At 40.7% G+C, this 26,667-nt stretch overlaps 1 protein-coding gene across 1 annotated transcript in view; it reads left to right on the top strand.

Moving 5' to 3' along the window:
* The window catches only part of SNTG1 (syntrophin gamma 1), a 327,320-nt gene that overhangs the window by 211,992 nt on the left and 88,661 nt on the right, over positions 1-26,667 (top strand). Inside the window, exons 11-12 of the mRNA XM_029222453.1 lie at positions 9,231-9,360; positions 23,320-23,358. Of these exons, the coding sequence (XP_029078286.1) occupies positions 9,231-9,360; positions 23,320-23,358 (169 nt within the window). The remainder of the gene's footprint in view (positions 1-9,230; positions 9,361-23,319; positions 23,359-26,667) is intronic.

The following is a 26,667-nucleotide window of genomic DNA, read 5'->3' as shown; positions in this document are numbered from 1 at the left end:
GGTACTGATAGTCAGATATTTTTATTATGTATTTAATAGTGTTCCCTAATTTTTGTTACAATTACTTCTTTGACCCACGGGCTATTTACAAGTGTATTGCAAAATTTCAAAATAGTTTGAGATTTTTTAAATTCTCTTTTGTTATTGCTTTCTCGTATGATTTCATGCTGAATGGTTTCAGCCCTTTGATATCTGTTGAGACTTGATTTCACCTAGTATATAAATAATTTTGACAGGTGTCCCATATGCACTTCAAAGAATGTGCAATGTCGGGCTTCCCTGGTGGCACAGTGGTTGAGAGTCCGCCTGCCGATGCAGGGGACACGGGTTCGTGCCCCGGTCCGGGAAGATCCCACATGCCGTGGAGCGGCTGGGCACGTGAGCCATGGCCGCTGAGCCTGCGCGTCCGGAGCCTGTGCTCCGCAACGGGAGAGGCCGCAACAGAGAGAGGCCCGCGAACCGCAAAAAAAAAAAAAGAATGTGCAGTGTTATTTTCCTTAGTTCGATGTCTATGTATTTCAACTAGGTTGTATTTGTTCATTAGGGATTCTGATCCTCTGTATCATTAATGATGTTTTTGTCTGTTTATTGTCTCAGATATTGAGAGAAACGCATTAGTCTCCCAGTATGATTGTGGCTTTGTGTGTTTCTCCTTTTAAGTGTGTCATTATTTGCTTTATATATTTAATTCTATATTATCGGATACAAACAGATTTAGATTTTTTACAATTTCCTGATGATGACCCTTTTATCATTATGAAATGTCCTATATCTCTGGAATTTTTCCTTACCTTCAAGAATTACATCAGGTATCTACACTGTATATTCTTTTATCCATTTCTTTCAACTCTTTTTAGCCCTGTGCTGTAATATGTGTCTCTTCTGTGTCGCATATACTTTTTTTCTTTTTTTTTAAATTCAAAGTAATGATCTTAGTCCTTTAATTGGATTATTTAGTCTAGTTGCTTTTTTTTTTTTTTGCAGTACGTGGGCCTCTCACTGTCGTGGCCTCTCCCGTTGCGGAGCACAGGCTCCGGACGCGCAGGCTCAGCGGCCATGGCTCACGGGCCCAGCCGCTCCGTGTCATGTGGGATTTTCCCGGACCGGGGCACGAACCCGTGTCCCCTGCATCGGCAGGCGGACTCTCAACCACTGCGCCACCAGGGAAGCCCTAGTCTAGTTGCTTTTAACATAATCACTGGTATATCAGAGATTATATCTGCCATCTTAGTATTTGCTTTCTATTCAACACTCTAGTTCTTGTTTTTTATAATTAAAATTTTTGTTTTGAGATAATTATAGATTCATATGCAGTCGTAGAAATAATAGAGAGAGATTACATTTTTTTTGCCCATTTTCCCAAATGGTAACATCTTGCAAAATTATAGTACAACACCCCATTTAGGAAACTGACATTGACAAAATCCACCACTCATTCATGCAGATTTCACATGCCTGAGTGTGTCAGAGTGTGTGTATGTGTGTGTGTATGTGTGTGTCTGTATGTTTAGTTCTGTAGAATTATATCACATGCTCATGTTCTCATATCCACCTACCCAAGCACAAGGTGGAAGAGTTCCATCACCACAAGAACCCTCCTGTTGCCTGTCTATAACCATGCCAGCATCCTTCTTCCCCACCACATGACAACTCACTACTCTGTTCTTCACCTCTAATTATCTTGCCATTTTAAGAACATTATATAAATGGAATCCTACATTATGTAACTGTATTGGATTGAATTTTCTCACTCAGCATAATTCTTTGGTAGTTCTTCCTAGTAGTTGCATTTTTCAGTTGTTTATCCCTTTTTATTTCTGATAGTATTCTGATAGTATGGATGTATCACATTTTAAAAATTCATCCCTTAAAGGACATCTGGGTTGTTCCAGTTAATTCTAAATAAAGATGCAATGAACGTTTTGTATAGATTTTTGTGGGAATGTGCGTTTTCATTACTTCAGGTAAATGTTCAAGAATTCGAGTACTTGGTTGTGTGACAACAGCATGTTTAGTTTATTGAGAAACAGACACATTGTTTTGTAGGTAGCTGTACAGTTTTGCATTCCCACCAGCAGGATATGAGCCACCCAGTTTCTCTACATCTTTGCCAGAATTGGGAGTTGTTGCTGTCTTTTACTTTACCATTCTTACAGGTATAAGATATAGGTATGATATATCACTGTGACCTGAATTTGCATATCCTAGTGATGTTCAGCATCTTTTCATGTGCTTATTTATCACATGAAATCCTATTTGGTGAAATGTCTCTTTGTCTTTTGGCCATTTTGTAATCGGCTTTGCTTATATATTTATATTTATTTTTTTACTTTTGAGATTTGAGAGTTTTATGTATATTCAAGAAGAAAGTCCTTTGTCTCAAGGTACTAGTTTCTGTATTCTATTTTCTTTAACTTTTTTCTTACTTTCTGAAATAATTAAATTTTTATTTTTTAATATTCCCTCTATTATATTGTTATATATGCATTCTTTTACTTTGTTTTAGTTATTGCCTAAACGTTACACCGTATGTCTTTGTCCTTCCAGGCTGCTATAACAAAATACAGCAGATAATAACAGCAACAAACAACAGAAATTTGTCTCTCACAGTTCTGGATGCGGAAGTCCTAGATTAAGGCACCTAGATCATGTTCTAGTCCTTTGGTGAAGCCCCCCCCCCCAACCCTTCTTGGTTCATATCTCACTCTGTCCTCACTTGGTGGAAGGGTCAGGGATCTCTCTGGAAGGTCTTCTATAAATCACTAACCCCAGTTCATGAGGACTTGCCCCCACCATGGCTCTAGCATCTCCCCAAAGCCCCACCTCTCAATACCATCTCGTTGCTCACTAGGATTTCGAAACATGAATAGGAGGTGGGGCATCAACACTCAGACCATAGCACCATCTATACATGATTTATTAGTGTTTAGTGCAATTTATTAATTTTGCCTCTTTCAGAAAATTCTAGAAACTTAGAACACTTTAGCTAATTCCTTTATTTCTTTCTTGTCTTTGGGCATATATATATATAGATAGATAGATAGATTTGAATTATATATGTATCTTAAAATTTTATTATTTTCAGCTATTATTCCTATCCTAACTTTAATCTTTCTGTTTCTCTTTATTTTTTTTCTTTTGTTTCTATTTTTCTTCTGCTTTAAGAACTTTTGAAATATTTCTGTTAATGGTATTTTTAATGTGTATACTTGTTTTGTTTTGTTTTTACTTTAAAAAATTTATGTAGTTTACATGATTTAAAAATGGTTAGCTAAAAAAAAAACGGTTAGCTAAAGCAATTTATGAGAAAAAGGAAATTGTATGAATCCAGATGACTTCTTACATTTTTACTTTTATGGCACCTCAACACATCAACAGCTTTTAGCAATTGAATTAATTTCACTCAGTAAATACGACAGTAATAAGCAGTTATAAACACAGCACTGTTCTGAGTGGATTGCACAGCACTCCAGCTTGTTCCCGCATTCGCTCAGTAAGTACTGATTTAATGTCTACGTAGGAGGTGTTGTGTTTGCTTCTTTCTGTGAAGGAGCTCACAGTCCAGTGGCAGCTGAAGCAGGGGATGAAAAAGAAAAGATAAATTATTGGCCCAAGATGACAGATATACAAAATTGTGGAGCTTGGTTCGAAACCTAGGATATTATGTGCTGGTTGGTTTGGCCAAGGCCCATAATTTTAACTCTGATGATGTGATGCGTCTCGTATTTGATGGCAACAAAGTCGTGTTACTGTCATATACTATTATGTAGCCTGAATTAGAACATCACACTGTTTTATCAGTGGTGAGACAGTTTATGTTCATCGTATAGTAATGATTTAGAAGTATATGTCTCATTTCAGTTTTGAAGTATCAAAATATGACAGAACATTGCAGTGTCAGGGAATCAGAATGGGAAGGTTATTAAGGAGAAGAAAGTGGTTGATGGTATTAACTACAGAATAGAAATACTGGATAGACTGAGAAACAGATTAAGCTGAAGGTAACTTTGGCTAGAGTAATTATTGGAGTGAATTGGATAGAAAAAAATGTTTGTTATGAGAAGGATAGTGATGGTAAAGTAAGGGAAACAGTATGTAAGGATACGTCACCCGTAGTGTGATGGGGGAAGGGATAGAAAACTTAAGGCGTCTCCTGCTCGTGCTTAGTGGCCAAGGGGAAGGAGGAGACACAGCGGCCCCATTGGGTGCACCATTGCCTTTGCTCTTCCATCGCTCTGTCACAGGTGGTGCTGTGCAGATGTACTGGGAGTCGCTGAACGGATGGACTTTCCTCCATCTTCACAGACAGGCCAGCAGGTCCACCAGGACTTCGCTCTATGTGGAGCTGGAACAATTGATGATTTAAAAAATATATTCAACTAAATAACATTAAGATTCTAGTTGATTTCACCTACTCTATGAGCCATGCAGTGTTCCCTTGTATATGTTTGGAAGTAAGATGTCCTTCAGTAGGGGGATGGATAAATAAACTATGTACACCCAGATAGTAGAATATTATTCAGCCCTAAAAATAAATGAACTACTGAGCCATGAAAAGACATGGGAGAACCACAGATGCATGTCACTAAGTGAAAGAAGCCAATCTGAAAATCCTACACACTGCTTCCAACTATATGACCTTCTGGAAAAGGTGAAACTATGGAGACAGTAAAAACATCAGTGGTTGCCAGTGGTTGGGAGGTGGAGAGAGACGAAGAGGCAGAGCAGAGATACTTGGGGGAGTGAAAATACTCTGGATTATGTTATAATAATAGATATATGTCATTACATATTTGCCCAAACCCATAAAATGTGGGACACCATGAGTAAACCCTAATCTAAACTATGGACCTTGGGCGATGTGACGTGTCGATGTAGGCTCATTAATTATAACAAAAGTGCAACTCTCTTGTGGGAGATGTTGGTAACAGAGAGGGTGTGTGTGTGTGTGTGTGTGGCAGGAAGTCTATGGGAAATCTCTATACTTTGCCCTCAATGTTGCTATAAACCTAAAACTTCTCATTACAAAAGTCTTTAAAATGTGAGGTACGCAGGACCAATGCTGCCATCTTCATTTTACACAGAGAGAAATTAGAGGTCGGAGAGTTGCATAAAATCAAGGTACCTGCAATACCTTACAGATTTTAACTGAAGCAGGACAGAAGGGCATTGCAGACAAAGAGAACAGTGGGGAAAAGCCTCTGTTGAATAAAAGTTCAGGGCTTGTGTCGGATTGGTGAACTTCAGCTTTGGAAAATAGGTAACAACATGGTTTGGAAGAGCTTCTGTACAACCTCACCAAACAGTTCAGGTTTTGAGCCTGAACCATAAAAGCTGTGATGAGATGGTGCCCCAAGGTAGCATCACGAGCAGAAACGATCTGAACTCAGTGAGAAACAGATCACTTTGCTGGAATCATTAACCCGAGCGGGTTTTTTTGTTTGTTTGTTTGCTTGGTTGTTTTAGTTTTTCCTTTCCTTAATCATCTCCCCAAATTGTTAATAACCAGATCAAGAATAATGGCCCGTTTTTCAAATACTGCTTGAGTCAGTGTTGTCCTGCACACAGAGAACCACTCTCACAGGGCAATCTTTCTTATGTTCCTCCTGAGTACTGGGACACCCTCCTTGCTTCTCTCCTGCCTTCATTCACATTTTTCCACGTTCTTATTCAGCACAGAGAGAACATATTTGTATCATAAAATACAATATGATCCTTCCACTCCAAAGAGCCAGTGTTCCCACGGCCCTGCCTGACTCGGGATTAGTTGGAAATGCCGCCACGTGGTTTGCAAAGCTCTCATCGATCAAGCTGTGCTTTACTGCCACCTTCATGACTCACCGCTGCCCCAGACGCACATGGCAACGAGCCAAACAGCCCCTGTTTCTCACAACCTCTCACGCCTTCACGCTGCTATTTGGTCCCGGAGTAACTACCTCCCATCCAAAATGTGCACTTTCTCTCCTCTGCCGCGTCTAAGCCATTCATCCAGTTGGATCCAAAACCCAGGAGCAATGTGGAGTCTAGCTGCTCCCTCATATTCTGTGAAAGGAAGCAATCACTGACCCGCAGACTTTCTAACGCCTATATAAATCCCATGAGCTCACTGTTTTATTTTCACTCTCACTAACACATGTGTATTTTAGTCCCACGTCATCGCGTAGCTGCCAGCTACCCTACATGGTGTGACAGGACCGCCCACTCCACGCAAATCTGATCGTGGGAGGCCTCCAGGGAGGCTCAGCCGTGGGTCCCGTGGGCTCTCAGCTCCTTCCGGGGTGTTCACACCCTCCTCCAAGCCTGCCTGCTTCCCCATGATGTCCCCACTCCCTTTCCGGACAAGGCCATCTAGCCGCTCCAAACCTGTGTAGTTGAGGCTCTACAGCTCTCACTTCTCCCACTTGAGATGCCTTCTCCGACTCACTCCTCACAAATTCAGCATCTCCGACATGTGCCTTCATGTGGCATACGATGCACAGTGAATCAAACATGAATAACTCAGTTGTAGTCATAAGACATGTATGTGTTTTCATGTAAACGCATATTATGTTGAAAAGTATTTGTGACTATTTTTAGTGAGCAGTCTATTTTTCATACAAAGAATGACTAAGTGTGTATTTTAAATGAATAAAACTACTCTGAAATTCAGCAACATTTGAGAATAACTTTTGCTGCCAGAGTTGTGATCAAGAATCCTTAGAAAAATAGAAAAAATGATTCTGAGCAGAAGGTGGACAATCTGCGCTCAGAAGTTCAGATTTTCCAACTGTAATCATGTCACTGCTTTTTTCAGCCCGTGTGTGTGTGTTTGTATCTGTGTGTGTGTGTGTGTGTGTGTGTGCAAAGAATCATAATTGAGTCTAGGAATCCTCAAGACTACTGCAAATATTGTTAAAGTTTAATGTTTCCCAGTTACTACAAGACTAACTTAATGGCTAATGTAGTTTATTGATTTCAGAGACTATATGATCAAATAAGATAAAACAAATAATTTTTTTTTTTTTTTTACGATTATCTTGACTCAAAGAATTACATTTTCTAAAAGCTGCAAATACGGCCACAGCACTGCAGTTCTTGCTAAGTGCTGGGTGACACATTCTTGCAAAACTCTCTCAAATATTGCATCAAGACCACACATTAATGTCATTCAGGGAGCTCCAGTGATTAGTGAAAGTATTGGGGTCCCTCCAGTTAATCCGTGAAGTATATTTTTCTCATTTTCTGTTAGGGGAAATTGAGATGCAACTAAGTGGAGTAATTTGCCAATATTCTTATTTATTCAATAGCAGAGGCAGAAATAGGAGCCAGGCTATAATCTTGACGACCAATTTGTTTTGTAAGAGGTTGTATGTAAGCAAATAAACTGTTCAAATACTTCACTTACATTCATGAAAGGGTTTCCAACAAATCAACCTGAAAAGTGGAAACAGAATGTAAAAATTGATACGTATTAGTGTATAAGCCCAGGTTTATATAAGGTTAGTCCTTTAGAATTATTCCATGTGGAGACTGTGTAGCACGTGTGGTTACATAGACTGCAGATTTCCTCTAAGTGCGTTAACCCTAATCAGCTAAAAATATCCAGCTGCCACGATTCATTTAAAGCAGAGAGTACAGGTGTGTTCAAGACATGCTGTAGTTTGTGGTGCATGAAGCAATGGTTATGATAGTCGGGGAGCAGAGAGAAATGTACGTTACTAACTCAACTTAGTTCTCCTCTTCCATGGGTAGTTGAGCTTCTCTCTGCATCTTTAAAATGTCTTACTCACTCTTGAATATCAAAATTAAAGTTAAGAAAGTCACGTGAAGTTGCAGTATTCTTTTTGTGCTGTGCATATTTTTTCTTGTCACAAATTCAAGAAAACATTAGTTCAAAGAGACAGACAACAGTTGTCCCCTCTCAGGCTTTTCATGTATTTTTAAGAGCAAACAAAAAAGAATTTTTGAACACTTCCCTGTAATCATTTGAAAGTGCTGGTCAAGGCTATCGGAACAAGTTTCTCTGAAAACATTAATAATGTGGATGCAGAGAGCCGTAGGTGTGAAAGTCTCTGCCACGTGTCCGGTTCTGAAATCCGGACCAGTCTTATGGGACAGGAGAGTGACACAGGCCTCCTGATGAAGTTGGGCCACAGAAATGCCGCTTGGGGTGTCTTTGTTTGCAGAAATGAAATCATGTGTAATATCCGCAAACTCCTACTTACAAAATTCAGAAGAGACAAAAAAGCAATTTAATTGGAGAACAATATATAAATGTACAGTATTTACCTAGCATTTTGAATACTGAACTACACAATTTTTCTATTGCTTCAGAAATAGCTGGGATTTAAAGATAGTTTGTGCATTTTCTAAAGTGCACAACAGAGCACACTTTGTTGTGTTGCACCACAGAGGCATTTGGCTACTTCCCATTCATTTGGGGATTTTTATCCATTCCTCTCCATTAAGCTTGTATTGAAACATGCAAGAACTTGCAACAGGAAGGTAAAAGTAAATAATGAAAGCTGTAGGAAGCTGCTTTAAACTCAACAGCACTTTTGTAGACCATTTAGGACGGCATCACTGAATGGTCTCTAACGACAACAGAAACTCAGTAGAAGACCATAGAGATATTTAGGGTGGCCGTGGCGTTTTAAGGAGAGTCTAGTTGTTATTGAAATGCGAACATCCACATAAATTTCAAGCATGAGTATTTAGACGTGGAGAAGAACTACGAACCTCTCGTCCGAAACCAACTTAGAGAAGATGAGGAACAACTGGCTTAACAGCTGACAGAGCGCTTCAGCTCATGACAGCAAAAGATTGTACATGATGCTCGGTATCTGTGCGTGTGGTTTCTGTGTGATCTTTCCACTGTACGTCAGGAATGCATTGAAAAATGTCAAGAGGAGTTGATGGTGCCCAAAATAATGGATAAACATCGATGTATACGTTTATGGCACACTGGAGAAAGAATCCCGCTCAAAGGTCTTAGATATGCATCTCAAAGATTCTCCAAATGTACCTGAATCTCAAGATGCCTTGTAGTCATTCAAAGTTGTGTGTTGTCTGGGTTCCTCTGTAGTGTTCCATTTAAAAACAGATTTTTTTTAAAGGGAAGTAAGCAAATATGAATTTGAAGCTGCATTTATGTTGTTTGAAAGAAGAGCTTTTGAAGACATAACTGTTTCAAGTCGCAAACAGACAAATGAGACGATGTTCTGATCTAATTTGTTCTGACACCTCCACAGGCAGAACGCTTTTCAAGTCATCGCCGTGGACGGGGTCTGCAGCGGGATCATCCAGTGCCTCTCTGCTGAGGACTGTGGCGAGTGGCTGCACGCCGTAGCGACCAATATTTCCAGCCTCACGAAGCACAACGTAAGTAGTGATTCACGGAGCTCCTGGCCGGTTCCTCGGCCTCAGTGAATTTCTGCAGTACATACATAGCCTTGCATCAGCCACTTGGTGTTCTAAGAATGGGCCACTGCACACCCGTCATAAACACTGTGCAGCGTTTAAAGAAAATCACTGTCCTGAGAGTTTTAGTCCAATGTATCAGCTCAACAGTATTGACGCCTAAGGTTCCATTCGCAAACATTGAAACATCTACATTAGTTAAATAGATATTTAGCACATGAGCACTAAAATATCTATTATCTGTATCTACATACATCATCCATCTATCTATGTCTGTATATCTATCTATATATGCATCTATCTAGATATCTTCACAGCGCTTCTCCCTCTGGTTCCTCTGGAGATCCCCAGAATTTAGAGTATTAACTTGAAGCAAGTACTGTTTGCTACAACCCATGAATCTTAACCTTCACAAATCTATTCAAGTACGGGAGCTGGTTTAGGCTTTAGCTGGGACCCAGCCCCCTAACCCATGGCTCCTGCCACCTCTCTCCTTCCACGGGGTAAGGGAGTAGTATAAGTAAAGTGAGTGGGCTTCTGCGCAAGCACGGCTCTAAGGCGAGTCTCTCTGAAGCGTCATCTTCCATTGTTTAGTTTGGTGCCACCTTGGATAATGGTAAAACAAAATCAAAATAGTTTTGTCAGAATATTTTTAACCTTTATATTCAATGATCTAGAAAAAAGTTTTCAGACAGCAAATATAATTGCGTTGTTTTTTTGCCTTGGGTTTCGTGGGGGTTTTTGTCAGCCTGAAACCTCTTGTCCTTTTCGGCGATTCCAATATGATGACACCACCAGATCAGCAGAGACTGAATCTTGGGTGGGCACTCCTGCCCAAACCAGATTGCCCTGGAGATATCAGCCTGGATTATCCGGGAGGGTCCAGTGTAGTCACTAGAGTCTTTAGAAGTGGAAGAAGTAGGAAAAAGAGAGGACTAGGGAGACGGCAGCATGGGGAGGGGAGGGCTGCCACTGCTGGCTCTGGGGACGGGGAGGGACCAGGACCTCAAGAGGGCAGGAGGCCAGGAGAAGCTGCCTACGACGAGGGGACACTGCCGCCCGGGGCAGAGACCATCCTGCCCTCACCCTGATCTCATCCCAGAGAGGCCCACTGAGGCTGCTGACCTACAGAACTGCAGGATCACGGATTAGTGTTTCTTTTAAAGCACTGTTTGTGGAAATTTATTATTTCAATAATAGAAAACGAATATAGCACCTATTTGTCTTCAAAATAAATCCATTGAATTTTTTTCACTTAATCTAAATCTCATGGTTTAATCTGAAAATCATACTTTTACTCTTTCACATTTAACTTTTTCGGAATAACCATGAAATGCACTTGCATATAAGAGAAAACAACCTAATATTTGTATTATTAGGTTGTCCATGTGCAAAGCAGCCTACAATATTATTTGAATCCCTAGACCCTTTCAAAATAACTCATTTGTAATAATATCACAAGAAAAGTCATCATAATTGCTGAGCTAAAGCCACCTGAACAGGGACTGTCTTTGGAGTGGGAAGGGTCTGTGTGCCTCAATGCCTCGGTGGGCCGGGCAGGGCTGGGAGCCTTCAAATACCACAGAAAGGGGGAGGGATAAAGGGCAAGAAGAAAGTGAAGGAAGATGGAAGCATAGCTCCGAACACGCTCCTGTTTGATCAAAGGGAATCTAAGATGATGCTTTTGCAGAGGCATGGCTGCCATGGGGAAAGCATGGCTGCAGTGTCAGGGACTCGGTGTGGAGCCTTGGTCTCTACTCACCAGCTCTGGGACTGGGCTTCGTGGTCCCCTTCGTCAGCGGGCACCATTAGCTCCAGCCACCGTGAGGGTTAAATGAAAAAGTGCTTTAGACATCCTGGCCCTTAAATGATGCTGAAACATTTGCACTTTTTCTTCTCTCCAGCTGCACTCTAAATTAAATGATTTAATCCATAAACCACCAATAAATGGCCGTATCGATTTGCTTATCGTATGTGAGGTGGCACATCTTTGTTTTGTCCAGTTGTCATTTGAGATTCTCCATCTTCTCAAAGACGGTTGTTTGGATAACAATGCTGATAAAACGGGACAAGATGAGTTAAATGTCTAGTAGTGACTAGACCATTGAGCAGCTATATTTCTGGCAGCCACAGATCTACCCCTCAGTTCCCTCATCTTTAAAAGAGACAGAGGGAAGACGATAGAAGACAAAGCTCTCTTTCAGCCAGCATTTCATGAATCTAACCTTTCCAGCCACTCTTTACCGCTCCAGCACTAAAATCAATCCTGAATGAGCAGAGAGAATCTCATGCAACATTTCTACTAAGGTTACCTACTAACATAAAGGGATCTCTTCCAGTCTAAATTCTTCCATATATATCCTATGCATGCATTTCCTTTATTGGAATGGAGTATGCTGCTTGAAATGTATCACTTGTGTGTGTGTGTGTGTGTGTGTGTGTGTGTGTGTGCATGTGCGCGTGCGTGCGCATGCGCAGACAGATATATATGTATATGTAATATGCCTCTATTCTTTTTTAAAAGATTTATTTATTGTTTATTTATTTTATTTATTTTTGGCTGTGTGGGGTCTTAGTTGCGGCATGCAGGCTACTTGTGGTGGCGCGCGGGATCTTCATTGTGCTGCGCGGGCATCTCTCTAGTTGTGGCATGCGGGTTTTCTCTCTCTAGTTGTGGCGCACAGGCTCCAGGGTGCGTGGGCTCTGTAGTTTGTGGCACGCAGGCTCTAGTTGAGGCGAATGAGCTCAGTAATTGTGGCGCGTGCACGCGGGCTTAGTTGCCCTAAGGCACTTGGGATCTTAGTTCCCCGACCAGGGATCGAACCCATGTCACCTGCATTGCAAGCTGATTCTTTACCACTGGACCACCAGGGAAGTCCCAATGCTTCTATTCTTAGTGGTTCAGTGAAAATTACTGTGATCTTAAATAAGAATGATTGCATATATGAGATTTTCAAAATACATAATTCATATTTTATTATGTGAAAGAGAATAGACTCTTTCCCCCAAATGTTTGTATCAATTGAGAATGCTTTCAATGACAAACTAGAGAAAGCCTAAATACTGATAGAGTAAAGAGTTGGGTTTTTCCCCAAATGAAAAGAATTGTGGATGGTGGCATCTGCTGGAAACCACCATCCACCCAGAACCCATCCTCTGCCTACACACATAAGGGCTGCAACAGTTCCAAACATCACTTCAGTGTTCAGAACAGGAAAGAAAGGGAAGAAGGATAAGCAGCGCCAGCTACATCTCTCCTCTTTCATCAAGATAAGAGAAAATTTCCCAGAAACCCTTTAGTGGACTAATAATGCTCACTTCTCCTCCTGAACTCAGCCCCATGACGATTCTGAGGGGTGGGTGGCTGGAGAGTGGGGGGGCTAGTCTCTGCCTTTTCTAGTGTTTGTAGTGGGAGAACCAAGAAAAGAAGATTGTGAATGGCTTCTGAGTCAGATAACCAACAATGTCTACTACACTGCTTAATACTAAAAACATATTAATTCTAAAAATAATGCATGAACAACCAACACCCCTGTGCTTTTTGTGGATTGATCACAGTCCTTCAGGATTCACACACACACACACACACACACACACACACACACACACACAAATTTCATCAGTCATTTGAGTTCCTGCAGGATGTACTTCAGCCATCTTCCTATATTTTACCCATTTACCTGCAGGAGCAAAACCCATTACTTGGGAGTCATATTTAATCCACAGAGTTCTGCTATTTTAGATGGCAAACACTTGCAAGTTGAGAAAAGGGAATTTTTTCCCATAATATCGTTGGTTGTGGAAAGCTAAAGAAGAAACTTCTATCGTGTCTGCCACATTAAAAAGACTCGACAAAGCTTGTAGGTGAATTGAAAGTCATGACAAAATAAAGCCTAGCAGAAAGGAGATGTACCGAAAAGGAACTGAAGTCTGTGATCAGAGGTTGCCGCGTGTGGTCTGACAGGCATGGGTGTCACTTAAGGAGACGTTTTCTTCCTTTTTGTAGCTGCGGATTTTTCTGAGTCCTCAGATGCACTTTAGTGTAGGGTGTTGCTTTCTGCATTGCTTCTCCTCACACACCAAAGTGCAAACTTCACACGTGCAGATGTCACCCAGAAATGGGTTACAGAGGGTGGAATCAGACAATGGCAGAGTCAGTAGATCAAGTCAGAAGAAAGGCCGGGCAAGCTGGGCATTCTGTTGTGTGCATATGTGAACTAGCCAGCCTACTTTGTCTCTTAGAAAACTACTCACCAACAGTTAAAGTTCTTGTAGAATTCTTGATACTGGAGAACATTAGCTGATGTTTACTTGCTCAATCCAGAACTGCCTTGATGTTAACTGTAAAGCACGGTCGTAAGCAAACAGGCAGCTTTACTGACAGCTTCCCTGCCAGCCCTGGTCCGGTTGGGCTCTACCCGCCTGGCCCCGCCCCTGCCTCCCCTTTGGAGCATTCCCAGCCCCTAATGTTCCAGGGGCCTCAAAGCCACAGGCACCGCACAGGGGCCCTTGCCCCAACACACCCACCCCTCTGCCACCCGTGCCCAGGCCTGGACTTCAGCGTGGCCTTGGTCGTAATCATAGTGACAGGAGCTGACCGTCCTGGGCCCACAGCTGCCCCCAGGCCGACGGAAGCTCCACGGGAACGTGGGGTAATTCTTCCCCCGGGCATACCTTGTCCAGTGCAAGTCGGGTGGCAGAAGGAAGCAGGCTAACAGAGGACTCGCCCTTGCTCACCGGATGAACCATCTGGAAACGCAGTGACTGCACGAGGCTCTGAAGGCGGGTCACGCCTGGTGAACGACTGACGGCGTTTGATGAGAAGCCCTGGGCAGCTCGGGCACACAGACCGCTCGCCAGCCGAGGCCTGCTTTCTGCTGCCGGCCTCCCTTCCCTTCACCTGTGACTCTGGCCTCCTGAGGACTGTACACCCTCTTCGGGCTCTGTTTCTCGGGAGGTGAGACCAAGGGCACCGAGAGGTCCACATTCCGCCCAGGAGCGGACGTCGTGTGGAAGAGAAGAGCACTAAGTACGCAGGTGAAAGGCCCCAGGATGTCACGCGAGAAATCACTGGGAGTTTGCAGTGGCTCCATGGAACGTTTCTTAGAACTGCCGTCTTCGGAAACTGAGCTTAAGAGCCAGACCCGAGGAGCAGAGGCAGCTGCAGTCCTCCCCTGAGGACCCAGGCTGGATTCTTACTGTGAACACTGCACGTTCCCCTCCTTAGGAAACCTGACTAATAATTGGGCAATGATGGACCTATTCTCTCCACCTGTGACCAATACCGGCAGATAAAACACATCCCATCACTGCCTGCAACCCAGGGTCCCCGCTGCCTGCGCACCCCACGTCCAGCCAGGGTCCCTGCTGCCTGCACACCCCGCCTCCGGCCAGGGTCCCTGCTGCTCACATGTGCACAGGCATTGTGTGACCTGCTCTAACACTCATGCCAAAGACATGCTTGTTTTGCCAACTCTACCAGAGGGCTCCTGAGGACAGGGATCTGGTACCCTTGGCATCCCTTCACGTCTGACATACAGTCATTTCTGGAGTTCAGTGAATTCATGGAAGAATAAGTTAGCTCTGAGCAAAGAACTAGACATTTATAAATGGCTGCAACCTGCTTTTAGCTTTTAGGCTTCTAATTCACAGTAAGATTGTGTGTGTGTGTGTGTGTGTGTGTGTGTGTGTGTGTGTGTGTGTGTATTATATATACTATGTATGATATATACCATATACATGCTAATCGTAAGGATGGCAACAGGTAAAATTGAAAAGTTCTTGTACTAGAAAAAATAAGAAAGTTCACTTGGGTATAACACTGGGTGGTCATCCTGATGGACTCTTAATAGACAGGTTTTTAAAAGCAACAAGGCAGGCAATTACATTGTACCCATGGGCCTGGGGAATAACCAAGGTGGCCAGGGTGTAGAATCCATAGTCTGAGAAAAATGGATGAAAAAATTGAGCTGAAATGTGGGCTCCTGAGGCAGAAATCATTTTTGATTCGTCCCTTTCCTGGTGAAGGCAGTTTTACCAACAGCTGCAGAACAGATATATCGCCGTGATGCACCCACACTAACATCATGTGTCATCGGGAGGACTTATATCTACGGAATAAAGATCTCTCCGGGTCCTTACACATCTGCTAACTAACATTGGCCACAAATCTCTAAGGAAATTGGGGGACCATTTCTTGTTTCCGTAAGAATTATTTCTTTGGATAAATCTTTAAAATTAATTTTCATGGGAAAATATACCTTGTGAGCAGGGTCCTGCAGCACCCATCCTGAGAGCACATCACTCATCAAAATTGACGTGTACATGAGGTTGAAAAAGTGAAAGAGTAATAGAATTAGGATACAATTTTTTAAATGTAAGCTCGTCACTTATCTTTTTTTGTTTTGTTTTGTTTGTTTTTGCGGTACGCGGGCCTCTCACTGTCGTGGCCTCTCCCGTTGCGGAGCACAGGCTCTGGACGCGCAGGCTCAGCGGCCATGGCTCACGCGCCCAGCCGCTCCGCGGCATGTGGGATCTTCCCAGACCGGGGCACAAACCCGTGTCCCCTGCATCGGCAGGCGGACTCTCAACCACTGTGCCACCAGGGAAGCCCCTCGTCACTTATCTTTAAACATTTAATTGGAAAATAATCCTTAAAGACGTTTAATGTAGGAAGAGGAAAACATTTTAAAAGAATATTTGAATATCCTATGTATTTTTCTTTTTGTCTAAAGAGAATGTCAAAAGACAACATTACCGCTTTGGTTTCTGGATACAACTGGTGATGCTAAAATTGAATATACAAAATTAAGGAATTAAAAAATAAGAGTGATATTTAAAACAAATGGATGCTCCTATTACTCCAAATTTTATTTTTAATAAATTAAATCAAAACAGATCTTTATTAAAACCAGTTGTGTAATTATTCTCAGTTTAACAGACCTGCAATAACTAGACTTCCTTTAAGGGGTTTCCATCATTAACATTCAATTAAAGGTTTTCAAAGAAAAAGAGGGACACATATCATCATTCCCCCCAGCATTCAAAGTGAATATTATTCCTTAAAATACAGTTCATAGGGCTTCCCTGGTGGCGCAGTGGTTGAGGGTCCGCCTGCCGATGCAGGGGACACGGGTTCGTGCCCTGGTCCGGGAAGATCCCACATGCCGCGGAGCAGCTGGGCCCGTGAGCCATGGCCGCTGAGCCTGCGCGTCCGGAGCCTGTGCTCCGCAACGGGAGAGGCCACAGCAGTGAGAGGCCCGCGTACAGCAAAAAAAAAAAAAAAAAAAAAAAAAAAAAAATACAGTTCATAATATTTAAGCAGATGTTCACTTTTGATGTTGGGTAAATTATAAAGTAGTAGAATTATCATTTTATTTTCAGTTTGAGTGTAAGAAGTATAATCTGAAAAACACTTGTAATGTGAGTATTCAATGCCTTTATATGTGTCTTTCAAGTTTTTTAAGGGGAGTCGCAAATTTTAAATTTAATTTTAAATTTAAGTTCTAATGAAGATTCTCTAATGAAAAAGCTACTGGATTTAAATTAACCTTTCGATAATATAAGAATATACTATTGCATATAATAGAGTTTTAAAATATTTGTTTCTTTAAGTAAGACTTCATTAATACCAAAGATTCCCATAAGAAAAAAAAATCACTAATGTAATAGAATAAAGTAGGAAGGCAAAATAAATGGTGAAAATGTTTGATAAAACAACATACATCTTTTTCTTAATATTATTTAACATCTACAAAAGTACGTAGATGGTATGCCAAAAGTACTCTTCTCAGTAATAAATTGTAAGAGCTTGAAAAAGAACTGTCTTTTCTATTCCATTTCATCCAAATGTGAAGATTCTTCTCACGTTGGGTTTTTAATGGGTTCTTTCCCTTAAAAAATTATTCAAACTTCTCTTCCTGCAAGAGTATATCTATATTACTTGATTTTTATATCTACTGGGCATGTTGTTTCCTAGAAAATCAAACACTATACCCTATTTGCCATTTGACGTAACAGAGTTGGTAAAAATATATCTTAAAATATGTGCTTTCATAATAATTTTAGACTTTAGGTATTTATTAAAGTTCAGAAGAGAATAAAAATGAAAATTTATTACAATAATAATGGTATATTTATTGCTAGTGTTCTTATTAGTGTATATGTTACATGTACATTAAAATGTGTACTTTTGTTGACATATATAAAATAAAATTACCATCCTCTTGTGTAGATGGTATATTATCCTTTGTTGAGTTAACATTTAATCATGGGCATTTTCCTAGCTACATTGAATGGACTAATAGGTATTTTGCTATTTGTTTAAATCATAAATAATGAATGGATTATTATTTGACATACACATCATTTAAAACATATCATTAATGTAATAGTGCCCTATGAATTTTCTGGCATATTAATTTGTAAAAGATTGCTTATTATATCTTAATATAGGTGTCTAGGAAAAGAATCAAAGATTCTACACATTCTTTAGTCTCATAAACTAAGATTGATGTCTTAATCCAGCTAAATCAGGCGGGGCTGAACTTTCTGTAAGGCTCTGCTTCTGTTTCTTCTGCCCCAAAGGTGCAGCCCACCCTCCCCGCCCGCTCCAGGCCTGGGGGCTGAGAGCATGTCTATTCCCGAACACATCTACCCCCAGGCTCTGACTTCTCCTGGCTTCTTTCTCAGCACAAATTTACAAAACTCTGGTCTGTTTTCAGAGGTTCTCAGATTAATTTTTTTAGCCTTTTGTCCTGTTCAGATTCAGACTCCAGCAACCGTCTTGAGGTGAAAAGCAGTGTTGCATTTGAAGCCTCATAGATCTCACGTGTTGCCCCTGTAAACCCAGGAGAAAATACATGCTCTGCTCCTCTGTGTGTCCACATGCTCTCCGTCTGGGCGTCTGTCCCCAAGCCTGCCTAGTGGCCCTGAGCTGTCAGCTCGTCATCTCATCTCCAGAATCTAAGCCATGCTCACCCTAGTTACAGCGGGAGCTCTCAGAAGTCTTTAAACAAAGTGCTTTCACTAGGCTTATCTCTCCATTTCCGTGGCCCTCAGTAGGATGGTTGATGTGCCTCAGGCCACCCCATCCCGTCTTAAATACGTGTGCATTAAGTATGAGTTGCACTGGGAGCTTGTGGGTGATACATCGTTTTCAAGTAATTAACCACATTTTCCAGCTTTGTTCTCTATTCAAATTTAAAATACAATCTTTATCATTAACTCAGTAATATATATTTTAGATTCAATGTTTAAGTTTCTATCAGAAGTCATTGTCACAATTAGTTTGGCAGGGTAAAACCCTGTTTTAATGATTGTAATTCTGTAATGCATTCAATAGCCCCCTGAGATTAACCTTAAGCACCTTTGGGTGTATTTGACCTTTTATTCTTGATGGGCCCATAAAGGTCTAAAAATAGTCACACTTAGAATAGCACCACCAAATAATATTTTAATTTGGAAGAAAGTTGACATTCAGCAATGGATCTATAATTTCATATTAGGTTGATTGTTATGAATTTTATTTTTATTAGGTTGATTAAAAAGCATTTTGTTTTATTTCTCTATTTTTTTCACATTTAGGAAGATTGTTGATTTGGATAAACATATTTCATATTCAGACACCTTGAAATCACTAAGTCATTTTTAATCCAATAGTCTTGGGTATTTATAAAGTAGACTATCTTCCATTAATGCCATGCAAAGCTGTTCTTTCTAATACTTTTACATTCTGTTTTTACATATTATCTTGGCTATAATTTTTAATGTCACTGTTACACATTAATGATAAGGGTAATTCTCATAGTCTCTTGTTAAATGGATTTTATATGTTTAATTTTTAACCATGGTATTTGTTAATTTGATATAAATGCTGATTCTATATGATGTAAAAAAGCATTATTTTTTCTTTTACTTATTACATTTACTTTACCATTATTTTTATTACTTTGGGATTACATTTTTAGAAAAGATTTTGCATATCTTTGTAAGATTAAATTATTTTTCTTCTTAGCATAGCCATCCCATAGATGTGTTTCTATAAATCATGTCTGGTTCACAAATATGTCTTTGTGTTTAGTTCTCACTGTCTCTGAAAGTTAAAGTAAATGTCAAATTTACATACTGAGATTTGTCATAACAATTAAATTTCCAGAATTGAATTTCTGATAAAAGTAGAACACTGTGTTATATTTTGGCATAGCAAGAATATGTCAGGTCTCAGTACCAACTGTTCCCTTTAGTCCAAAATATGTATTAATCTAATGATGGCCATTATTTTTGCATTTCTGTTGATTTTACTCACGTGGAAATCATTAGCAAAGTGGGTAAATGGGGTTCTTTCAATCAATTACAAAGCTCTGAGATGATACTAAGAAAGAGGATGAAATCAGATGCTAGTTAAGAAGAATCAGGATCTCTGAGCCAGTTGTAGATTTCCGGGTCAGAAAGGCGGGCATCCCAGGGGCCCCAGGCAAGGGTGGCAGCAGAAGGAACAGAGGCCCCCTCCCCTCTCCCCCCCGCCCACCCGCTGTGATTCAGGGCGGGGCTTTGGAGGAGGTGGGGCCAGCACAGGACACACCCCACGGGACAGCCGGCTGTGACTGACAGTGCTGGTCGGTCACGTGGGCACAGAGGGGCGATGAGGTGGAAAAGACCTTCTGCCGTCAAGGGTCCTGCAGCAAGGGCAGGGCAAACACAGCTGGACCCACACACAGGGCCCAAGAGAAGGTCACCAGCCACTTCTGCTTGGGTTTTCATGGCATACCTGGTTCTTGGTTATGCAGTCCTCTGTGCACCTCAGGTAAACATACAAAAAAAGAAAGAAGACTCTTGCCAGGTGAAAAAGTGCGAGGGAGACAGAGGGAGCGAGGGAGGGTGGGAGAGAGGGAGCCAGCAGGTGGGCAGGGGGTGGGGGGTTGGTGAGAGCCAAGCCAGAGCCAGGCTATACCCCGAGTTCTGTACAGAGGGGACCCCGCCCCCCCCACCCTGCGGAGACCACATCCCCGTAAACTCCCTGCGGAGACGTTCCTCCCGGGTGGCCAAGCGTCACCGTGGTCTCTGATGCTCTGACGTGTGTGGTCCCACTGGCGTCTCCAGCTCACAGCTCAGGAAGCTGCGTCTAGTCCTCCAGCGTTGCTAGGATTTTCTCACCAGCCTCGCAGGCAGGAGACATCTCGGAGCCTCTCCTGCACATGGAAACACATCCTCTGCCTTCAGCTCTCCCGTCGTTTGGAAACCACCTTTGACGTGGGGATTCCATGAGCACCGGGGGAAGAGTCCAGAGCTCTCTCCACTGGGACCCCCAGACTGTGTTTTCCTGTGTCCAGTCCCTCAAGACTTGACCTAAGGCGACAAGTTGCAGGAGCCCAGATCCCTCGCCCCCCCCCTCTGTATTTTTGTGTCCACCGAGGAACTAGTCTTCCTCTGAGGTGAGAACTTGCTTTTAAATCATTAGCATTCTTTTCCTTCCCATTATGGTATAAACTCTAGGTATCGAAGCCATTACAATTACTATAGACATTCAAAGCTAGGAATTTAGATTTTTTTTTAGAAGTAACTTGCATTCAAGACTAAGCTAGAGGTCAAATACAAGAGTTTGACTCTGTTCTGAGATATTCTGTCTCTTCACTTGTTCAACAAATATTGATTTTGCCCCTATTAAGACCCAGGCCGACGTCTAGGTGCTAGAAGTGATGTATTTAATGAAACAGACAGAAATCTATGACCTCGTGCTCTTGTTTTCTGGGGAATCATAATACAAAAATAAGTTAAAATAAAATAAACAGTATTAGATAATGCTAAGTGATAGAAGGGAAAAATCAGAAAAAGACCATTTATAGCGGTGCACCGCTTGACATCTCTACCTTGCTACCTCTAAGCAAGGGTTGTAAAGAAACCTCAACTTTCTTTCTTTCTTGTTCACACTGTGATAACTTAAAAGAATTCATTTGTTTTCTTTTGATCCTTTCACCCATTTTAATGAAGAATTTTGTTCAGGTTACCGTTTTTAATCTCAATTTTAAATTGTTCAACATATTCTCTGGTTGGACTCTATGAACCCAGATTAGCCACATTGTTCCCACCCAAAAAACCTAGAGCTGTATGTTACCAATGTGGTATGTGCGCATGTGTTTGTGCTATAAATCAGAAAATATCTGTCTAGTTCATTTAGGTACTGTGATTTTCTATTTAGAAGGAGATGTTCCAGTATGATTCAGAAAAAAATAGAAATCGGAGCACTATATATTATTTTCTTGAACTAATCTGGAGGATCCCATTTAAGCAAATTTGATGGCAGAGGCTTGATCTTGAAAAACAGTTTTCATTGAATGCCATTTTAAGTAAATACTGTGCAAAGGAGTGTCATTTATTTAACTTCAGTCATACATTTTATGTCATTCATAGAACTAAAATTACATGTTAGGGGAGCTAAAACATACAAAGCTAGATAGTACTCACCCTAAGACAGTGGTCCACGTAAAATGCTGGTAGGATTTTATAGCAATCCTTAAAAGCTAGTAAAAGCACAGTTCCACAAAGTATTCAATATGAATTCGTTGACTGGTGGTCCTTAAAAGCTAGTAAAAGCACAGTTCCACAAAGTATTCAATATGAATTTGTTGACTGGTGGTCCTTAAAAGCTAGTAAAAGCACAGTTCCACAAAGTATTCAATATGAATTTGTTGACTGGTGGTGAAACATGCTTAGGGGTCTGCTCTTCTCTACCCATCTCCAGACTATCCTGATTTTAGCTGAAGGCACCGATAGTTCTAGAGATTTCCTGCACTGATTCCTCACCAGAGCGAAAACTACTTGGAAATGATGGTAGCAATGTTAGAAGGATATGATATTTGTGCATGACCCTGCAGAGATCACACACCTATGCTCAAATTTTATTTTCTTTCACATTTTAAGTGACATATATCCTGCCAGTAAGTCTGTTCTCGTACATGAGCCATTCGTGCCTCCAACTTTGTGCCTCATGTTCATCAAATTTCCTCTTAATTCACGTTTATCAGTAAGACAAAGGGAAATAAAACTAAAAAAGGAAGACCAAAATAATTCAACAAAACATATTCTAAGTGAAAACAGTCTGTATTTAGTCTGATGTAAGAGTATATCACACAGGGAGCATCATTTAAGCTTCTCTAGAAAACCAATGAAAGATAATAATTGGTTCTAATTAGTAAAAATTCTGTTGAACAAAGATTTTTTGTATCATAAGGTCATTTGTCTAAATCTGATACTCATTTTCATTTGGCTTTTAAAGTTTGTTTACATGACTTAATACAGAGGAAACTCTTTCTCTGAAGACTTATTTTAAATTCTTATGACATGCCGATAAATTGTCTTAAAGTAAATGTTTATTTTATTTGAGGTCCTGACTAAAACTATTTCGGTACGTGTACATTATCCTTTAGTGTTTGAATATTCCATTTCTTCTGTTCTCTTAAGTGTTAAAACAGATAGAGTATAATATGATTTCAAAGTGAAAAAATAAATTATAAAAAGTTACTCTAGGGCCTTCCCTGGCGGTCCAGTGGTTGAGACTCTGTGCTTCCACTGCAGGGGGTACAGGTTCGATCCCTGGTTGGGGAACTAAGATCCCACGTGCCGCACGGCAAAGGTACTCCTTATTCTCAGCAGATTCTCACTTAACATTTTATGGAAACATAGGCTTTTCATTTCTCATAAAGAGAAAATTATTAGATGGAAATCTTTCCAAAATGTTTCTATATGAAATTTGGGATAATTTTGATAGTCAAAATATTAAAAAAGTTCGTAATTCGTGTTAGATATGCAATGATTTTAGTAAGTCAACGTAAGTATCAGTTTACATAAACTCACTAGAAATAGATTCTCATAAAATTTGGGGGATCTTGTGTTCTCACTTTTATTGTTTATTTATTATTACAGATTAGAAAAATCAACAGAAACTTCCCTGTAAACCAGCAGGTAAGATGGAGAAACACTCGCAAAGCCGAGTCGTAGGTTTCTTTCATTTTATCTATTACGTTAATAGAAGATAATCTTGATTGCATTTACTTTTATGTGGAAACAATTGGTACTGTCATTTGCCATCTTCAGGAAAATACATAATTTATTAGATTTCTTTCATATTATATAATATACCTGGTTTTTCTAATCGTACTAATAAGAAAAGCTTTTGAGCTAAGTGAATTAAGTCAAAACTGTTTTGACAAAACAATTATATTTATCTGAACGCAGTGCTGAAGAACTTTGACAGTTATTTACATAAGACAGTTTTACTGTATCTTAAACATTTGGGAGACCTATGTTTAATTGACCTAAAAGTTAAAGGGAATTTTCAAAATTGGCTGAAAGTGTTGAAAATGAGGCTAAATTAATGTGTGGAATGAAAATAATGTCCGATTAATCAAGCTAAGAATTTAGTTGACTTATTGGACTAATAATTGATGTTAGAATAAAATAATTGATTATAAAAATAACTGGTTCCACTTACAATTTTATTTGGCTAAACTTAACTTTTATTGCTTCCGTAAACATAACATAAACATTAATCAGAATAAGAAAAGGAAGCGCAGGTTCAGCTTGTAGACTCAGAGTCACCCTGTCTGGCATGTGTGACAGTGGCAGGGAACCCATGGCTGGACACAGACGTCTGACACTTGACATCAACCTCAGTTTGCAAGCGCTGATCAAAATCTAAACACCTGCGATATTGATTCATAGTTGGTACACCCAGCGCGAGTTAATTTCCATGGTAAAATTTTAAAAATAATCTTCAGCCTGTCAAAACTAGGTTGCTTTTCTTATCTAAGCCTCAGCTCCCTCATCTGTAGCATTTGTGTAAGTCTAACTATCTCACATGTTTATTTTTGAAAAGTAAATGATAACAAATGTAAATTTCTTAATATATGTCATTATTTGCATTAGTGTATTAAGTGTTTAAGTGTGTTCTTTGCAGTAGAGAATTTATGTTCTGGTATAAGTTGTATCATTAACGATGCCCAGGCTGCCCGCAGAGCCACGTGTGACCGAGCTAGGAGTGATCAGAGCCTTGGAGAGTGCGCTGCGCCTACAGCTCTGACCTGTCCTCCCCTTGGTGTGGCCCCGAGTACCCGGCACGCCTCCTCGGGCCCCGCGCCTGAGCCAGCCGGTGCTCTGGGTAGACACACAGCAGTATGGGTGTGTTTGGGGCCTTGTTCACAGCGCAGAGACCAGGCTCCAGCCCAGAGCATCTGATGCACTAGCTCCGGGGTGATGCCTGGGAAACTGGCTTTGTTGCTCCCATCCCATCCCAGGTGACTCTGAGGCTGGGAGTGCACAGGTGACATCTGGGAAAAACAGTTTAACAGTTTCGCAGGGCTAAAGCAGAGGGAAAAAGTCATTAAGGATAAATTATTCAAATAGAAGCCTCAGCCGTGAGGGAAGAGTGCCAGGCCCAGGACTAGACAGGGTCGTTTCATAGTCACAGATATATGAAAATGTAGACCTACTCATTTGGGGAATCCTTGCCAAAAGTATGAATGAAGAATATTTCCTTAAAAATGACTCTAATATTTGTGTTATCACTTCCCTTGCCCGTTAGACCCTAAACATGTGAAGTTTTTTTTGTTTTGTTTTGTTTTTTGCGGTTCGCGGGCCTCTCACTGTTGTGGCCTCTCCCGTTGCGGAGCACAGGCTCCGGACGCGCAGGCTCAGCGGCCATGGCTCATGGGCCCAGCCGCTCCGCGGCATGTGGGATCTTCCCGGACCAGGGCACGAACCTGCGTCCCCTGCATCGGCAGGCAGACTCTCAACCATGCGCCACCAGGGAAGCCCTGAAGTATTAATATTTAGTGTAATTTAATTACTGTGAATATTTCATAACCCTGACTACTCCAGAGCTATGCTTTATTTATGATGGCAACGACATGGAACACTTCCTACACACGCCCTTCAGTGACTTGGGACAGTCCTCGCCACCTCTGCATGTATCTAGGTTTTGAATAACACGGAGCGAAGTCATAAGAATCTGAAAAAGCTTGCATATAGAACAAATCATAATAAAACCTGTTTAATATTCTAACTCATACATAATAAACACAGATAAGTATAAGCATTTATGCTAGTTTTTATTTGCTAGCCTTTTAATATTATTATTATAGTGAAATTTTATTTCAAATATCTTAGTCTCTCACAATTATGAAATTATAGTGAATTCTTCTTGGCACTTTAATAACTGAAAGCGGGAGTTAATAGATTTTTCCCTCACTACTTTCCACCACGTTAATGAAGTCTTTCAGGAAATAGGATTAGTTTACAGTTCGACATTCATGTATATGCATAACAGGAAAAACTCACCTGCATAGTGCGATGCATTAGGAGATCAAGCTACATCCTCTACTTAAAATCTGAGCCACGTTAAGGAATAAAAATTGAAGATCATACATAATCTCATTTCTCATCCAGATTTAGCACTCAGACAGGACTCCTACCTTGGACTAGTTGCTTTCATCTCAAATTTCTTCCTAACTTAATTTTCATGTAGTGCTCTCTGAAGCTCAGATTTGATATAAATATGTATGTTTATACATATGCTTTTTATTAAATAACTCAGACATAATGTTAAAGTATTTAAGTCCCCTCATATCTGTGATACTCTGGGTCTCAAACAAAACCAAAAAGACATCATCCAAGATACATTAGAACAGAACTCTTCTGCTTCCTATGGGATTTGGTTTTGATTTTGTGCCGCCCGTGTGATACGTGTACCCCAACCAGAGAAATTAAAATAAAAGCAAAACACAAAGGGATCTGGAACTGGAAAAAGTCACTGTGCACAGCAGGGGCCAGTGCTGGGGACCAGCTCTTCAGGGACACCCTCACATTCCAGGGGGCATGAGACTCTCAGTAAGACCACCTCACGGAAGAAGAGATTTTAATCAGACGTATAAACCATATGAGCAAATAAACCATTAGAAGGGAAAGCATAGTGTGGACATTAAAGAACAGTCCACAACTATTTTTACTTATCATGTGTTGTGTTTTTTTAAAAAATAAGGGAGTGGAAACTGTAAGTCAAGAACAGGAGATGGTGTCCAAAAATGTGGATTTGCAAAAGAACCCCACAGAAGTTCAAAAATGAACAAAATATGAGTATATTTGACATTATAATCAATTAACCAATTGAATAATAGCATAGATACAAATGAAGATAAAATATGTAATTGGAAATAGCACATCTGAGAGTATCATCAGAATGCAGCACGTACAGAAAGGGGTGAAACTACGAAAGAT

Source organism: Monodon monoceros, unplaced genomic scaffold, assembly GCF_005190385.1.
Source record: "Monodon monoceros isolate NGI ecotype Baffin Bay Population unplaced genomic scaffold, NGI_Narwhal_1 Super_Scaffold_14, whole genome shotgun sequence".
Taxonomy (NCBI): Eukaryota; Metazoa; Chordata; class Mammalia; order Artiodactyla; family Monodontidae; genus Monodon; species Monodon monoceros.
Note: the sequence above shows the minus strand (reverse complement) of the source record. Positions and strands in the feature narration are given on the sequence as shown.